Here is a 16877-nt window from a genome sequence, read left to right on the forward strand (position 1 = left end):
TGTATATAGAATATAAAAGTCGGACTATTTTTTAATATTTGTTTCTTGTATTGGGAAAAATGCAAGCAATGGGATTCCTCTTCTTGGGCTTCCGGCCCGACAATTCATGGAAGAAGAATAATATAGTACGTGGCTCCATCTCTACCATTATTTCGATTTTTTATAAGTGGGGCCTATTTTTCAGCAATCCAGACCACTGATCTGTTATATCCCACTGTGAATGGACTAAAATTCCTTTAGGTTGTCCACATTCCACCAAAAAAAGTCCTAATCCTGGCAGATGCAATAATTCCTTCTGGGATTTTTAATGGTATTCTACGTCAATCCCAGTGGGGCTCAAGAGACCAATGGTGTGGATTGTTGAACCATGGTCTCACTAGTTAGAATTGAAAACCTGCTTATATTATGAAAAGATGCAGGCTCACGTATCTTATGAATCATCTGGATGAAAATCAAATACAAAGGTTGGAAAGCCTAAGAAGCATGCTTTTAATAAAAAAATAATTAAAAAAGTGCGGAGGCAGTAAAAAATAATACATGTTTGTTGCTTTGTGTATAATAATAAAACATTAACAGCACCAGCAATAACTTTATATATATTCTATATTATATTAACATTTGCATGATAATAATAAAAAAATAAAAGTATATTCTATTAATTAAATGATTTATATATTCCACATGATGAAGTATAAGAAACTTTTTTTTTTATATTCTTTTCCACATTAATATTAAAATATATCTTTCTTTTTTGGCTGGTTTTTGGTAAGAGAGAAACATCAACACGCTGGCAGGGTATGATGATCCCCACACATGCACACATGCACGTGGTGAAAACTAAAACCGTCCAGATCGTGGGCTTCAAAATCTGATACGTTAAAGTCTGATTGATGGATCTTTGACCATCACCAATGAAAACGTCAGGAGCATCCGAGATGGACGTTTTTTTTTTTTTTTTTTGTGCTCTAGCAACGGGGCCCATTATATGGACGTTTTGGATGATGTGGATGCCAGTGGTAATGCCACTTGTACAGTGCTTGTGTACACGTGTGTGAGTAGTGTCATAATGCCGGACGCGGATTGCGTACTACCCCCGCCCGTCCCTAGCTCCGAACGGGCAGGCTTATGGACAGGCCCACCGTGATTTATCTATACATCCAAGCCGTCTATCCCTTTTCTTAGATTATTTTAAGTATAATAAAAAAAATGAGGCCGATCCAACGGTCAAATAGACCACACCACAGGTGACTCGCATTTAATGCAACTGACTTTAATGCTTTGTGCATTTTAATGCAACCAAGATTATTATTTGGTGTAATCCACTTGATCGTTGGATCTGTCTCATTTTTGTTTTGGTGCCTTAAAATAATATGCGAAAAGGGATTGACGGCTTGGATGTAGAGATACATCACGGTGGACCTGCCCGTTCGGAGCTAGGGACGGGCAGGGGTAGTACGCAATCCGCGTCCCATAATGCCTGGCTTTTGATAAGTGCACGCGTGCGGACGATCCGGCTGCTTATCAGGCGAACCTGGCTGTTTAATTGCCACGTTTTGAAATATTTAGGCTGATCTAACCATTAATGGGCCACACATGTACCTAGGATTTGGATTGTTGATCAATTTTCTGAGCCGTTCATTTGTTTTTCATACGTAGCTGACCTGGTGATCATGTCAATTTGATCATTGACATGATCACCAGGCCGGAGAGTGGTATTTGCATAGTCAAGGTCGGCTGATGAGCGGATTCGATCTTTGTAGCGTGTGCTGTTTTGCCACGTAGGAGGCAAGTACACCGAACAAAGCGTGCTCCGGCCAGTTCACTCTCCGGATTTCTCCTGGGCGATGGATGCGGATGGCGGGGAGGCCTCTGGAATTTATACACGGTATCGAGGCGGCCACGTCGATTTGATAACGTGGATTTTGATGTACACGTGGCAGTTGTTGGGCTGCCAGATACTATCCGAAAGGGCGAAAGCGAGGGGAATGAAAGCAAGCAGTGCAGCAGACGACAGGAGGGTCCCACAGCTTGGGGCCCGCAAATGACGTACCCATATTTTCTTCCGTATTTTATTTTTATTTTATTTTCTCTTTTATAGTTGGTGTATGAAGCGGTATTGCAGGTGTAATGGACAGATCGTGCAGCCGTCTCTGTATAGTACACGTGGTAAGAGGAATTAACGATTGGAACTGTTCATCTAGTTGCGTTTTGGCTGATGAATAGTTCAGAAAACATAGATGGAATGATCCTATCCATCTGATCACTTGTAATTAATGTATGACATTTATTCCTGAAAATAAGAAACCCTATGGTCGATGCAGACTATTAGGTGTGATTTCTACAAGATAGGCCTTTTGATGTAGGGTTTACTTAGATAGACGGACCAGATTGATACAATACCTTTCCAAGTCAAACGCGAGCGGATGGCTTTATGATAGTCCGGCTTCTACCATATTATTTCTCTCGATATTAAAACGGTAGTGCAGAGCTGTAAGATATTTGGCTGCCAAGGGAGCATGGGAAAGTGGAGCTGGTGGCCAATAACAAGATCCGAGGCGACCAATCGGAACTTAGCGGTGCCACGTGTCTAGTAACCGAGGTGTGACACGTGTGCACTGATAACACGTGGCGCACCTGGATTTACAGCTCGGGTACCTGCTCGGGAGAGCGCGTGGAGAAAAGGATTGTGGAAAAGACGAAGAGTAAAGCGGTTCGAGTCGGTATTTTCACGGTGCGGTGAAGTTTGACCGAAACGGGGGATAGGTTTGTGGTGGGCCCAGTGACGTCAGCGCAAGAGCCACGTGGCGACCGTGACACCAGGCTCCGCGAGGAGATAAATGCTAGATCGGCAGCTTACGTGGGCCCTATCTTCTCGGAAATTACGTGAACGGGGCTAGGGTCTTCCTGCTTGTTTTCGGTATCATTGGCCGTTGGATATTAGGAGATCGATGGCGGAGGGAGCACGCTTTGCGCGACGCACCGAGCGGGTGGTTTGCTGCCAGCTAGGACTCACGTTCGTTGAGCGATGGGTCCCCCAATTTTGTCTCGGGGGTTAAAGACCATTGTTTCCAAGATCGGACGGTGCAGCAGGCTCCTCAGACCAAGACGTGAGATCCGTGCCGTCGGGTCTCCCACGTCGCTTTCAGGTGGGCCCAGCAGTCAAGTAGCGAGGAAAAATAAAAAATTGCGAAAAATACGAAGATATTAACAATTGATTTGACCGACGCCAAGCAGATTTCACGGCGGGCGACCGGTCACTCCGTCCTCCGTGGCCTATCACCGGCAATAGTCGGTTTCTTCTTCATACGGCTATTGGAACTTTTGTAGCCATCGGCACTGTCGGTTTCGCTGGAGGATATGTTAGATGAGACGGATGGCTGGCACGTGTCCCCGCAAATACTGCACGTGCATGATCCGCGCCGATCATCAGGTTGGCGACACTGTCGTGCTCGGGTTCAACAATCCAGACCCGTCCATTCGTCCGCTGGATAGTGCCATCTCCAGCTACGTCGCGTCAAGCTGGACCCACCAGATGAAGTACTCGCACATCCACACGTATCACTTGGCACGTGCAGCGAGTAGGATTCCAGGCGCAACTATTAACGAGCAGCCATCGCGACTCTCATATCAGGTAGGGTGAAGGGCAGTGAGCAGTCGCCCAAACTTGGGTAGAAAAAGCGAAACAGATGTCGACACGTGGCGGTCGCACTCTGAGGGGCTAGACTCTCTAGAGTCCAGTCCATCAGACCTCGACCTTTCTGCCATGTTGGCACCGTCCCAACCGCATCCGTAGATCTTGTTGTGATCGGACGGACGAAACTAAAACACGCGCGACAAGGCAGCAAATCTAGCCGTCAATTGAGGCTTGGGAGTGGGAGTGGAAAAAACAAAAAGCCGATGAGATGGGCTGGGATGGGATGAGAGCAGGGAGAAAAAAGAAAACCAGAAGGAGGTAGAGGGCGAGAGAGAGAGGAGGCGAAGGGGGCGAAGAAGATCGGCTGCATCTCTGATTTCTCTTTGATTTGAGAAAAAAAAAGCTTGGAATCTGCGATTTCCTGGAGTGAAAAGGCCTAATCAAGCCGGAGATCTGGTCGTATGATCTGTTCACGGCGGTAGGAAACGGACGGATGAGATTGACCGGCGAAACGGATCCGGTTTCATGAGAGGGAGTCGGAGGGATGGAGAGAAACCGCGAAGCGAGAAGGGGAGCGATTCCGGCGACTGCGAACGGATTGTCGAGACGGAGGCAGAGAAACAGCAGTTTGAGAGATTCTCCTGGTTCGACCCTCAGATCCCCCTCCCTCCTCTCTCTCTCTCTCTCTCTCTCTCTCTCTCTCTCTCTCTCTCTCTCCTCTAACTGAAGGTTATTTGAATTGAAGAAATTCCCTTCTTTATTCTTTTTTTTTTTTGGCAGAGGAAGACGGAGGAGCGTTGGAGTTGCAGGAAATAGCGAGGCTTCGAGATCGAGCGAGTAAGAAGGATCGGGATCGGGATCGGGACCGGTCAAATCGAAGCAAGCGGCGGAGGGGGGATAGGTTGCTGCACGGGAGCAATCGAGAGGACGGAGGTGAGGAGAGCACAGAAGAGAGCCTTGACGACGACGAGGAAGAGGAGGATGAAGACACCGTCGCGTCGGCGGCTTCAGCGGTTCGGCTGCCGTCGATGAATCCGATGGCGCCAACCATGGTGTCGTTGATGCCGAATCACCACCACCATCACCAGCGGAAGAGCTACCCGCCGAAGGTTGTGAGGGCAGCGGGCCCGCCATGGAAGGTGGCTGATGAGATGATTGGTGTCTCGGTGCCAAGGAAAGCTCGGTCAGGTAGAGAGAAGTAAAAAAGAGGGCTTTGAGATTTGGAAGAGAAACTGGTCTCTGATTGATTTTAGTGTTGGATTTGATTCAGTTTTCTTGAACTTTCTTTGCAGGTTCTGCAAAGAGGTCACATGAATGCTGGATTTCGGGTGGAGGCGGCAGCGGAGAGCAGATTCTCCGGCAAGCTTCGACGTCGCCGGCGAGGCCAACCACAGCTACCGCAGCTCCAGCGGCTCCGATCTCACCATCTTCTTCGAACGCCTCCGTACGGAAGAAACTGGTCTGATTATACTCCTTCCCTTTTTCTTTCAATCCTTCCATCGAAGACTTTCTGTACATAGTTCTCAGCTCTGCTTTTATTATGCAGAAACCGATGGGAGCCAAGCACAAGCCGCCCAAGATCTCAAAGGCGACATCTTCTTCATCAATTCAGGAGATCGAGATTGAGGTTGCGGAGGTCTTGTATGCAATGACGAGGCAGTTCCAGTGCCCTTCGAAGCAAGAACAGGTCGCTAGCGCATCACACAAGCCCGATTCAAAGGATGCAGGCGGATCGAGCAATGATGCCAAGTCAAGAGTTTCTTCTCCAGTCTCAACCTCCCCTCCGGCGGGGCCGCATCCATATCTATTGACGCAGAATTCAACCTCGACATCGGCAGTTCCATCGTCTGCTGTTGGTGAGTTTTGCAAGATGCTGAAGTGTTGAATTTCTCTCTGTTTTTCTTGTTTCTTTTTTTTTTTTTCTTGGGGTTGATTGAAAGTTACTTTCATTTTCTTTTTGGGGAATTTTCAGCTCCGAAGAGGAAAAGGCCCCGGCCGGTCAAATTTGAGGAGGAGAGTCCTGCGACTTTTGCAGATCCGAATGCTTCCACTTCATCCGCAGCCAAGATTGAGGAGGAACAGCCGGAAAGGGTACAAAATTCATCACCGCCTAAGTCTGAGAAGAACGCAGTGTCTATCGTTGAAAATGGAGGGGAATCTTCCAATTTGGGAAGCTCTCAGGTCAATTTGCAGCAGGATCCGGTAAAACAGGAGAGCGATTCTGTTCCAGATTCAAAGCCGTTGGTAGCAGAATCGGATAGCGGGGAAGGGATTGAAACCAAGGATGAAATCTCCTCCCCGGTCAAGGAATCTCCTTGTGCCAAAGTCGATGTCAACCTCGATAATCCAACAGCAACGATAGAGTGAGTGTCAAGAATCGCTGCTTTTGTCCATTCTCTTTGATTGGGTTTGAAACTGATTTCATGCGATCTTTCTTTCCCCCTTTTAAACCATTCCTGGTTGGAATTTGCAGGGATTCAACAGCGTGTGCAGTTGATTGCATTCGCGAGGAGAAATTCAAGTTTGACCTGATGGTGAGGATTCTTCCTGCAATTTGCATATATAAATCTTCTGTATTTCATTCTCAGGCAGAGTTTTTTTTTTTGTAGGATCCTCCGTCGGCCAAGTCCTCTCCCGAAAGAGATGGCGGTGCGCCGGGCTTTGTAACAGATTTGAAGCCTTCCACCCCAGAGGTTGATGTGGTGAGTTGCTGTCCCATATTCAATCTTTCCTTTGATGGGGATGATGGTCTCTAGAACTCATGTTGATTTGTTCAGGCGGCGAAGATGGAGATTGTCAAAACAGAAGAAGCAAAGGCGGAGGGATCTGTGAAGCAGGAGACAGGGGAGGTTGGTTTTGAAGAGAAAAAGGCGGAGGAAGTGGCAGAGGTTACCGAAACACAAAAGCAGATGCCTAAGGAGAGGATCCTCGACCTGCAACTCGAAGCGGAGATGCAGGAGAAAGACAATGTCAGCAGCAGCAGTAAACCGCAAGTTCTGAAGCAGGAGCAATCTAAAGCCACAAGGATTGAACCGAAGGCGGAGAAAGCTGGTAATTCAAGTCAACGCACTTCTGATAATGTGAAATGTATACCATTTTTATCCCGAATTGATTGGAGTGCTGATGGCGTCTCTCTCTCTCTCTCTCTCTCTCTCTCTCTCTCTCTCTCTCCCCTTGTTTTTCAGCGCTATCTGCCTCTTTGCCGGTACCAATGCCAGTCCCTGGCTGGCCGGGCAGCCTTCCTCTCGGGTGTGTGAAAAATCCCATTTCATTTATTTCGCTGTTCTGTTATTAGTAGTGTCCATGGTAGTAGATCTTCTTGTCGAGAAATAAAGTCCATCTTCGTCAGCAGGTATATGGGCCAGGTTCCATCTGTTCAGGCAGTTGTATCAATGGATAGGACCACTGGATCTTCAACAACGATGCAGGTATTTCTCCATTTCTTCTGTTTTTTCCCCCCCTCATTGCAGAGGATCGATCTGGTACTCAGTCATGCAAATATTTTGAGGCTCTGATAATATTTTGCATTTTGGGTTTTGAATCTTGCAGCTGCCGCATTTTGCTCCCCCAAAGGCCCGGCCGAAGCGGTGTGCGACCCATTTCCACATTGCCAAGAACATCTACTATCACCAGCAATTCGCTGCTCGGATGACCCCGTTCTGGCCTACAGGGCCTGGTTCTGCAGCACTCTACGGCTCCAAGCAGTATAATCTCAATGCTGTGCCACCCACCGAATCAGCTATGCTTCTCAGCCCATTGCAGGGAAGCTTCCCAGGGAGGAATTTGGGCTCATTGCAAGAAAAGGGCCAGGCTGCTGCTCTTGCCGTTCAGGCCTCAAAGGAGAAAAGCATGCCAGCAACATTCATGGATGCTGCTCAGAGGAAGCAGCTCATGCTGCAGCAGGTGCCACAGTCCACACAAACGAATAACATACTGGTACTGTTTTCCATCTTGATGGCTTTTTGGTCCCAGCTGTTTTCCCCCTTATTTTCCTAAATAATTCTCGGACCAAAGGTTTTGAATACTTCCTTTTTCCCATTCTTTTTTTTTTTTTGTTTTTTTTTCAGCAAGCCCCTGCTTTCATTTTTCCTATGAACCAGCAGCAGGCAGCTGCAGCTGCAGCAGCAACTCGATCTGGGACAGGGAAATCTTCCGCCACCATCAGTAATGCAAACCCTTCATCTGGTGCTGCTAATTCAGTCGTGGCACCTGTGGCTAGCTCTGGATCTTCGGCACCGACAACTGTGAGCTTCAACTATGCAAACATGCCTGCTAATGATTCTCAGTACTTGGCCATACTGCAAAACAATGGCTACCCGTTTCCAATTCCTGCCCCTGTTGGAGCACCGCCACCTTACAGAGGGAACCATGCCCAAGCAGTGCCTTTCTTCAATGGGTCTTTCTATACGTCTCAAATGCTGCATCCTTCACAACTTCAACAGCAGCAACATCCCCCGTCTCAGCCTCCAATCCAACAGGGGCATCAGAATACCAGCACGTCAAGCAGCTCGTCTTCGTCACAGAAGCATCAGCAACAACAGCAGCTGCTACAAGGATGCAGCAGCAACGGTAGGGGTGGAAGCTCGCAGAGCTTCCCTGCCCTGAAACAACGGCAGCAGCAGTCACAGAACCAACACCTGCCTCCCCATCAAGCTCGGCAGCTTGAGAGTGAGGTGGGCGGTGAAGACAGCCCATCGACTTCCGATAGCAGAGCATCGCATGCTCACAAAAATGCCTACAACCATAATTTTGCAATACCAATGCATCCTCAGAATTTTACGTTGATGTCACCTGCAGCATTGGGTGGTGGAAATCACAGCGGGGACAAGCAGCAGCAGCAGCAGCAGACTGTAAAAGGAGGAATGGAACTCACCCCATCTCAAGCATTTGCCATGTCCTTTGCCTCCTTCAGTGGCACTGCTGCTGGTTCAGGCTTGGATTTCTCATCTATGGCGCACAGCCATCCAGTCTTCCAAAGCCTCCCGGAAGCAGCCAGGCATGGATTCCAGATGGCTGCAGCGACATCAGCACCTCAAAATGTACAGAAGAAGAACCACCAGAATGTCGAAGACGGGAGGACTGTTAATGATTCAATCAACTCAAATGCCTCTGGTGAAGAGGACAAGAAGACAATGGCAGGGAAGGCCTCAACATCAATGATGCCGCACTCCCTCGTCTTCTCTAGACCCGAGGGTGACCCCTCAACGTCCACCATTCTAGGTAACAGTGTAATTGACACATCCGGCCGGACGCTAAACCTCATCTCGGCCCCTATGAATGGCAACCGTGCTTCTTCTCGCTCTGCATCAGTAACCGCTTCCATGCCCACTGCTACAACTGCTAGTGCTTCTAACCTTACAAACCAGCAGCACCAACAAAACCAGCAGCACCAACAGCTCATTCAGCTGCAGAAGCAGCAGCAGCATCAGCATCAGCAGCAGCAAGCTGCAGCTCGAACGAAACCAGCTGCGGCCAACAATGCTGCTGTCTACTCGGATCGGATGCCGCATTCCACTGCGGGCAAGTTCCCAAGTGCCGTCTCTGTTTTCCCGCAAGCTCTTATCCAAGGCAGCAGCCCCAACCAGTCTCCTCAATGGAAGAACTCCACAAGGACGGGTACAACGCCGGTTCAATCTCCTTCTACAGCTTCAATGCAATCTGTCAAGAGCCTCCCTCAGCAGCAAGGCAGGGTCCAGGTCCAAGGCCTTCCCTCCACCAACCATACACAGATATCCTTTGGGGTGAATCCAAAAGCAGCCCCATCGGGGCAACAGCTTCCAACCACCAACCCATCTCAGCCATCTGCTGGGATTGTGGTGGGATCTCCATCCACTTCCATGTCGAAAGGGGTGGGTGGCAGCCCAATGACTTCTGCAGCCAACAAGGTGAGCTCTCCTGCTGCTTTAATGCCATCACAACCTGCCAAGAACTCGCAGCCGAGTTCCAGCAGGAAGTCATCGCCTGTGGGTGGCCGAAATGTACCATCTATCCACAGCAATTCGCACGTCAATCCTGCTCAGAGCTCGAGTGTGAAACCGCAGCAACAGCAGCAACAAAATCAGCACCAGCAGCCACAGCTACAGAAGCCATTTCAGCAGCCACAGCTCTTCTTCCCCAACGCCTACATGCAAGCGCAGTCTCCCCATTCTAATGCAATTGCTGCTGCTGGATATTATCAAAGACGGCAATCGGAACAGCAGCAACTGCAGCAGCAGCAATTGCAGCAGCAACAGAATTCAGCAGTCGCTTCCACTGGAATGATGTCGGTGGGTTCCCCGTCCCTGACGACACCCGGCACCACCGCCACTTCAGACCCAGCAAAGGCGGTTGCAGTGGCGGCGAATAACTTGAAAACGCTGCCACCACAGAATCTTTTGCAAGCGCAATTCACAACAGTGCAACCCGCCGGCAACCCACATCCACATCCGCTCATGTCCGCAGCCTACCCTTACATCCACGCCATGCCAGCTGTGCCTGTGAAACCTGCGGAACAGAAACCTGCTGCTGGTAATTCCTCGCTTCTCCTCTTACCAATGTCTTCGTGCTCTCTATTATTACTACCGCTTTTATGGAGATATATCACCCATGGTGTGCAGATCTGCACCGTTGCCTGATGGAGCATGACCCAATAATCTCTCAATTTGTAGATCCTCTGGCCATATAAAATATTGCGCTCCGTTTGGAGGTTTAACAAAAAGGTCAGGATCGTCTCCGATCGGGGAGATTTTGGGGGCATGATCCATTCAAATGCCCGGGCCCAGCCGATCAATGCTTGAGATAACCGAACCATGGCCCCCACCTGTAGGACTTCAAGGCGGGGCAGAGGATTGTTTGCGTTTTCACTATAGTAATGGGTGTGAAAAAGATCTCTTTTGAATTCGTTCTCATTTTTATGAGATCGGTTTCTTTCCCAGGAAATGACAATTTGAATGCCTGCTGGCAGTCTGAGAAAAGATGACGCTGAGGAAAGGTGCGGAGGGAGAGGACTCTTTCCAACCTCCCTTCCCGTTTTGGGATGATGGCCCGTATACAGACAAGAAGACGGTCGTGCGGAAGAGGGGAGGATATATACATTGGTTTTGGTGTATGCTAGGTAGGAAAGGCGAGGGTTAGAAAAAGATCCCAGATGGGGCGGTCGGCCACGATGAAAAGATAGAAAAGTCGGGAGTGGGGACCCACCATCGGTGGGCAAGTGGGGTGATTGCCACCAAGATGTAGAAAGAGAGCTTGACAGAAAGAAAACGATTGTATATGAGAAAACTCAAAATGGCCTTTTCTTTTCCCTTTTTTTTTTTTTTTTAATTCCTTTTTTTTCCCTCCCTCCTCTTTGGGTGTATGCGCGGTCACGAAGGGTCGGGCAGAGATGCGAGAGGGATGAAGGCATGATGGGAGTCGGTCATCAGTCATGGGTTTGTCAGCATACGCTTACTAACCATTGCTTTTATTTTTATTTTATTTTCTTTTTCTTTTTTTTCTTTTTTTCTTTTTCCGGAAAGAGAATATCTGTTGAAATATTGGTTTTCTATTTATTTCAGTGGGTCCCATTTTCTTTTGATTTTTTGCCCCATTTCTAAGCGGTTTTGGGAAGCTGGTGAGAGTTATTTAGTACTCTGGCGGACCAGTGATGCTCCTCCGTGCACATGTATCTCAAATCCAAAAAGCCCAAACGGTGGGGCCCCAAATCAGTATAAAATCCTGGCCTTTGATTAATAGAGATCTTATTTTATTCTGTTGAATTTTGGGTCATTTTTTATAACTATTTTCCTTTTAACAGACCATTGCATGTCTTGCCGGTCATCCGGTCAGATCGTTTGTACAGTGTAGTTCGTTGGTTTGGATTCGCGGCCCATGATTCGCGCGATTTAAACTGAAGCAATTGTACTTGTATGTGGAACGGAACAATGCGAGATTGGAGCCGCTCATCGAGTGTCCGATAGTGTGTAGATGCACTGTAAGCAAAATAATCACTGACGATCATGTCATCCTGACTTGGCATCTACACGGTGTGTAACGAAGCTGATGATGGGCACCTATATCTCGCTGATCCCAACGCAGCTGTGGGCCCCAACGTGATGTCATTTTGTCAGCTCATTATTCGGGCATGAGCAAAAAAATGAAGTAGATCCAATGCTCAAGTGGATCACACTACTGGAAAGTGGGTTGAATGCTTACCGGTGAGAACTCTACGGGGTTTTACATGAGTTTTGGATCAAGCTCAAGCTGATATTTGTGTTCTCTCTTCATCCAAGTCTGTGTGACCGCATGAGTAGATCAATGGCAAATAAACATAGTGTGGGCTCTGGAAAGATTTCGAGTAGATCAATGGCAAATAAACTTAGTGTGGGCGATTTCAACGATGTATGAGACGTACATCGTAGTTTGGGCATAATTTGGATACCATGGTGGGGCCATAGTTTTGACCACAGGTAGCTGGCTGGTGTTGGGGTGACCAACCAAACTGCACACAATGTGGCCTTAGTGACTCAAAGCTCTGTGAGGATGTACTTGCGATGTTTTGTGTGACATTCATTCTATATATCAAGCTCTTTTTCAAGAGGCAGTCCAAACCCACTGGGATTGCATCACAAAAATAGGGAGGAATAAACACCTGCCATTACAATTTTATTGGAGTCTATAGAAGTTTGGGATCACATGTTTGCGTTTTACCTACATCTTGGTGGGAATCACCTTATAAATGGGTAGGATGGCATATACAGATCATGGTGGGACTCACATGAATTTGGATTTCCTCTTTTTATTTTATTATTTATTTATTTATTAAATCACCTGACATACAATATGGAGAATTTAATAGACGGAGTGGATGTCATGTGTACATGACTGAGCTTTCGGTTACACGAGCAGCGGTCATGCACACCTGATATGAACTCTTCCGACAGCAGGTGTTGCAGGGCATTCCCAACCAATGTTACCTATACCATGTAGGGCCTACCGTCATGAATTTGTTGTATATCCACGCCGTTCATATGTTTTTCGAGTTGATTTTAAAAAGTTAGCTCAAAACATAAGAAGATCGAAGTCTCAGGTGGACCACACCACAGAAAAGTGGTGAATGAATATTAAAAACATTTCATGGGCTACGAAACTTTTGGATCAAGCCGATCTTTTTAATTTTCCCTCCATCCAGGTCTGCTTGACCTTATCAACAGGTTGGATGGCAAATAAACATTACGGTGGGCCCTGGGAAGTTTTTAATGGTGGGTGATCAATCACTACCGTTTCCCGTGTAGTCCATCTGAGATTTGGATCTGTTTAATTTTTGGGACCATGTCTTAAAATGGTCTGAAAATGGATGGACGGCCTGGATATACGACAAATCATCAAGGTGGGCCCCATGGTAAGGGTAACACCTAATCCGCTCCCAACCGGACCCACACACCCATTCCGAGGGACCATTTGATTCGTGGGGCTTATTTCTCTTTTCCGATCATGTCATAAAATAAGGTCGAAAACATTACGGTGGGCCCTAGTAAGTTTTTAATGGTGGGCCCTGCCCCGGTCGATTGAGTTCCCTCGCAATGCAGGGATGGGAATTGCATCTTGCCCATGCTCGGACGGGAGGGCGACATGGCTGTATCCACGCCGTCCATCTGGTTTTCGACCTTATTTTATGACAATATCGGAAAAACGAAGGTGATAGAAAATTCAGGTGGACCACACCACAGGAAAGACTGGTGGTTGTTGAATGCCCACCATTAAAACTTCCCAGAGTCCACTGTAACGTTTGTTTACCATCCAAACTTTTGATAACGTCACACAGACCTGGATGAAAGGAAAAAAAAGAAGAGCCTGATCGTACACTTTTGTGACCAAGGTTTGTAATGGTCAATAACCACTGTTTCTGTGGTGTGGTCCACCTGAAATTTATATCTCCTCCATTTTTTGGACCATGCTCTAAAACAAGCTATAAAAACAAATGGACGACGTGGATATACATTGCATGTATAGAGGTGGGCCCTACACTCGAGTTCCCACCCACATAGCTGGTTTTCGAGTCGCAACGAGTCGCGCTCCCTGGACAGTGGACAGGCAGGGGAGTGAATTAGGTGTTACCGCTACCGTAGGGCGTACTTTGATGATGTGTTATATATCTACACAGTCCATCCGTTTCTACAGCCCATTTTAGGACGGGGTACCAAACATAATGCAGATCTCGAAATCTCAGGTGGACCACACCACAGGAAACAATGGTGTTTGAGTGCCTCATCATTAAAAATTCCAAAGGGCACCTAGTAAGGTTTTGGTAATGTTTATTTGAAATCCAACCTGTTGATAATTTCAAGAAGATCTGAATGAATGGAAAATAAAAAGATCAGCTTGATGCAAAACTTTTCCGGCCCACAAAATGTTTTTAATGGTTATATATTCATCACTGTTTCTATTTTTATAATCCACCTGAGATTTGGATCTTCTTGTGATTTGGTATCCCACCCTAAAATGGGATGGGAAAACAGATGGAGGGCGTAGATATACAAAAAATACATCAAGGTGGGCCCACATGGTAAGGGTAACACGACTAAGCTATTACCCGGGTAAGAACTAATCCACTCCCCAGGGGCTCTGTGGGCCACGGTGATATATGTGTTTTATTCACGCCGTAAATTCATTTTGATTGATTATTTTAGGGCATGAACTAAAAAAAGTGGCAAATCTAAGACTAAAGTAGACCACAGAGTCGGATTGAACACTCACAATTAAATTCTTTTTAAGAGTTGTAGAAGTTTTGATCATGTTGATATTTGTGGTTTTCCATCATCCAGGCCTATGTGACTTTAATGAACAAATTAGATGGCAAATAAACATTATGATGAGCCCCAGGAAGGTTTTGATAATGGCCCTCATCTTCCCACTGCTACATGTGGTGTGGTGCACTTGAACCTTGGAGTTAGCTCCTTTTGGGTCTCTCATCCTAAAATGATCTGTCCAAATGGATGAACGGTGTGGATAAATCACATACATCACAGTAGGCACAACAGCCCTAACAGGATCTAGTCCATCCTGGTAGGGACAAGGCACAATCTGCATTAGTCCTTGCTCTGGTGGTAGACTCTCAGGAGTCTCAACACCTGGTCAAGGGTTTGAGTACCCATAGGTGGTGAAATTCCACTAGCGTGAGTATGTGGGGTGCGTACGTGTGTGTAAAAAAAAAATAAAATGGAAGTCAATTGAACAACTTTAAAACATGCTCTACATGAGCCTATCTCTCACATTACTTGCCATTCAAGCAAATCCCACCGCATCCATTCCACATAAACCAACCTACTTCACTGGCATCCACCATCCTCTCACCCAACCTGGTAAGATTTGATTGGAGGGCAGTTGCTATCAGTGCTGGCCCAATACTTAGCTAAATAAGTTTCAAACATGCTTTATATAGCCTTATTGACAGCAGCTTGTCATCTAATCAAATTCTACAACGTCAACGTCTAGTTAGAAAAGAACTAGATTAAGTCAGGCAAATACCTAATTCAAATAATGTGGTCCATAAATGCCTCATACCCAATTCGAGTAATGCGGTCCATAAATACCTTATATCTAGTAGGATTGAAGTTCATGTATGCCACATGTACAGGTAAAAGAACAAACGATCAGTCATAGTATAATGAAATGTGTATGTAAGTCGGTAGGTAGTGGGGGTGTATTATGCAGGAGATGATAAGGTAGAGTTGGAGTAACCTTAATAGATTAGAGCTCTCTCCCCACAGGACAATAATCGGTTCCATGGTGTGATCAAAACAAGGACAGATGGTCTATATCTTAAAAATTAAATTAGTTATAATACGATCCATCTTTTATAACGTTTACCCCACTGTATATATGAACTGTTAATTATTTTTGCTTTCCATCATCATTTTAATGGACTTAGATCAAATGGAAAAGATTTTGTAAGAATGATTTTCGAGATATAAACTGCCCATGCAAAGTGACATTCAAATGGGTGGACTTATTCAAACATCACCCTATAGAGATGGCTCTACGTTTATGTAGGGGAGTGGTCCACAATGCCTGTTCTGCACAACGGGTGAAACACCCAGGTTCTTTGGAGGCATTATGCAGTAAATGTGAAATATACTCTAATTAGATGATAACTTTGGGTGTATTTGGTTTTCCAATTCTATGTGTAATGTAGGGTAAATAAGTCATTATTGTTATTTCAAAGTTCTTTATTCATGCTGTCCATCTATTTTTCTAGATTACGTATAGGCATGGGATAAAAATAAAGTAGATCCAAATCTCTGGTGGACCATACCATGGGAAACAGTGGTGATTGACCATTAAAAACACTACTTGTGGGCCATAAATTTTTTTTATTGAGTCGATATTTACTTTTTCCCTTTATCTAGTTTTGTGTAGCCTTATCAACAAGTTGGATGGCAAATAAACCTTATGTACACATTAAGTTGGGGCCCGCTCATGTCTTAAATGATCTAAAAAATGGATAGACAACATGGATATATAATACATACATCAAGGTGGGCCCTACGATTAAGGCCGCATCATCTTGGGTGAAGTCGGGCTGCACCTAGGGGTGTAAAAGCCATGTTGTGCCGTGCCGGGCTCAATCATGCTTTGTGTTGTGCCGTGTCATGCCGAATGATGTGTCGTGCTATGCTATTTGTTTGGAGAGTGAGGCCTAACATTAACTTCATACCTAACGTACTAATGTGCATTTCGTGCATATGGGCTGGATCATACTTAACGGGCCGTGCCTATCCGTCCATTTAAAATGAAGGCAAACACACTGATGTACTAAAAAATTATGTTTTTTTTAATATGTGGATCAAATGTTGAAACGAAGGAAATATAATTCATCAAGAGTTGAATACATCCTAACTAGGTTGGCACCCACTCACTTATGACTATTGACAAGAAGAAAAGAAAGATTACTTGATAATAATACTTTCTTTTTAATTTCTATAAGAATTTTTTTAAAAAAAACTATAAATAAGAAGAAAATATTATATATAATGCTAAATTAAATGAACTACTAAATTTCTACTTTATTGATTCCTTCTCCAAGAGAATCTTTATCAATCACGCTTTGCTTTATGCTCTCCACTTTAAACCAATACCTCAGGCATATACATCACTCTACCATCTCTGCCGATAATCTGCTCTAGTAGTCATCTAGCATGCAATTACCTGTCTATTCTTTTATTAAGAATAAATCAAGATGCATTATATTTAGTTAATGGCGACATAGGGGTATAACTTATTTTTA

The 16877-nt window shown here is 45.7% G+C and overlaps 1 protein-coding gene across 2 annotated transcripts; it reads left to right on the forward strand.

The window, feature by feature from the left end:
* Positions 1 to 3919: 3919 nt before the first annotated feature.
* LOC131222588 (protein TIME FOR COFFEE-like) lies at positions 3920 to 11189 on the forward strand. Of its 2 annotated transcripts, none has more exons than XM_058217724.1 (13): positions 3920 to 4278; positions 4415 to 4822; positions 4927 to 5093; positions 5181 to 5490; positions 5607 to 5997; positions 6108 to 6168; positions 6244 to 6336; positions 6412 to 6685; positions 6820 to 6883; positions 6987 to 7062; positions 7184 to 7570; positions 7702 to 10141; positions 10549 to 11189. In XM_058217724.1, the coding sequence occupies exons 1-13, from the start codon at positions 4179 to 4181 to the stop codon at positions 10590 to 10592; spliced, it is 4815 nt and encodes a 1604-aa protein (XP_058073707.1). In that variant the 5' UTR covers positions 3920 to 4178; the 3' UTR covers positions 10593 to 11189. The 2 variants fall into 2 exon arrangements, with proteins under 2 accessions (XP_058073707.1, XP_058073708.1); XM_058217725.1 differs by having other exon boundaries at positions 10578 to 11189.
* The last annotated feature ends 5688 nt before the right edge of the window (positions 11190 to 16877 follow it).

Source organism: Magnolia sinica, chromosome 13 (assembly GCF_029962835.1).
Source record: "Magnolia sinica isolate HGM2019 chromosome 13, MsV1, whole genome shotgun sequence".
NCBI classification, from domain to species: domain Eukaryota; kingdom Viridiplantae; phylum Streptophyta; class Magnoliopsida; order Magnoliales; family Magnoliaceae; genus Magnolia; species Magnolia sinica.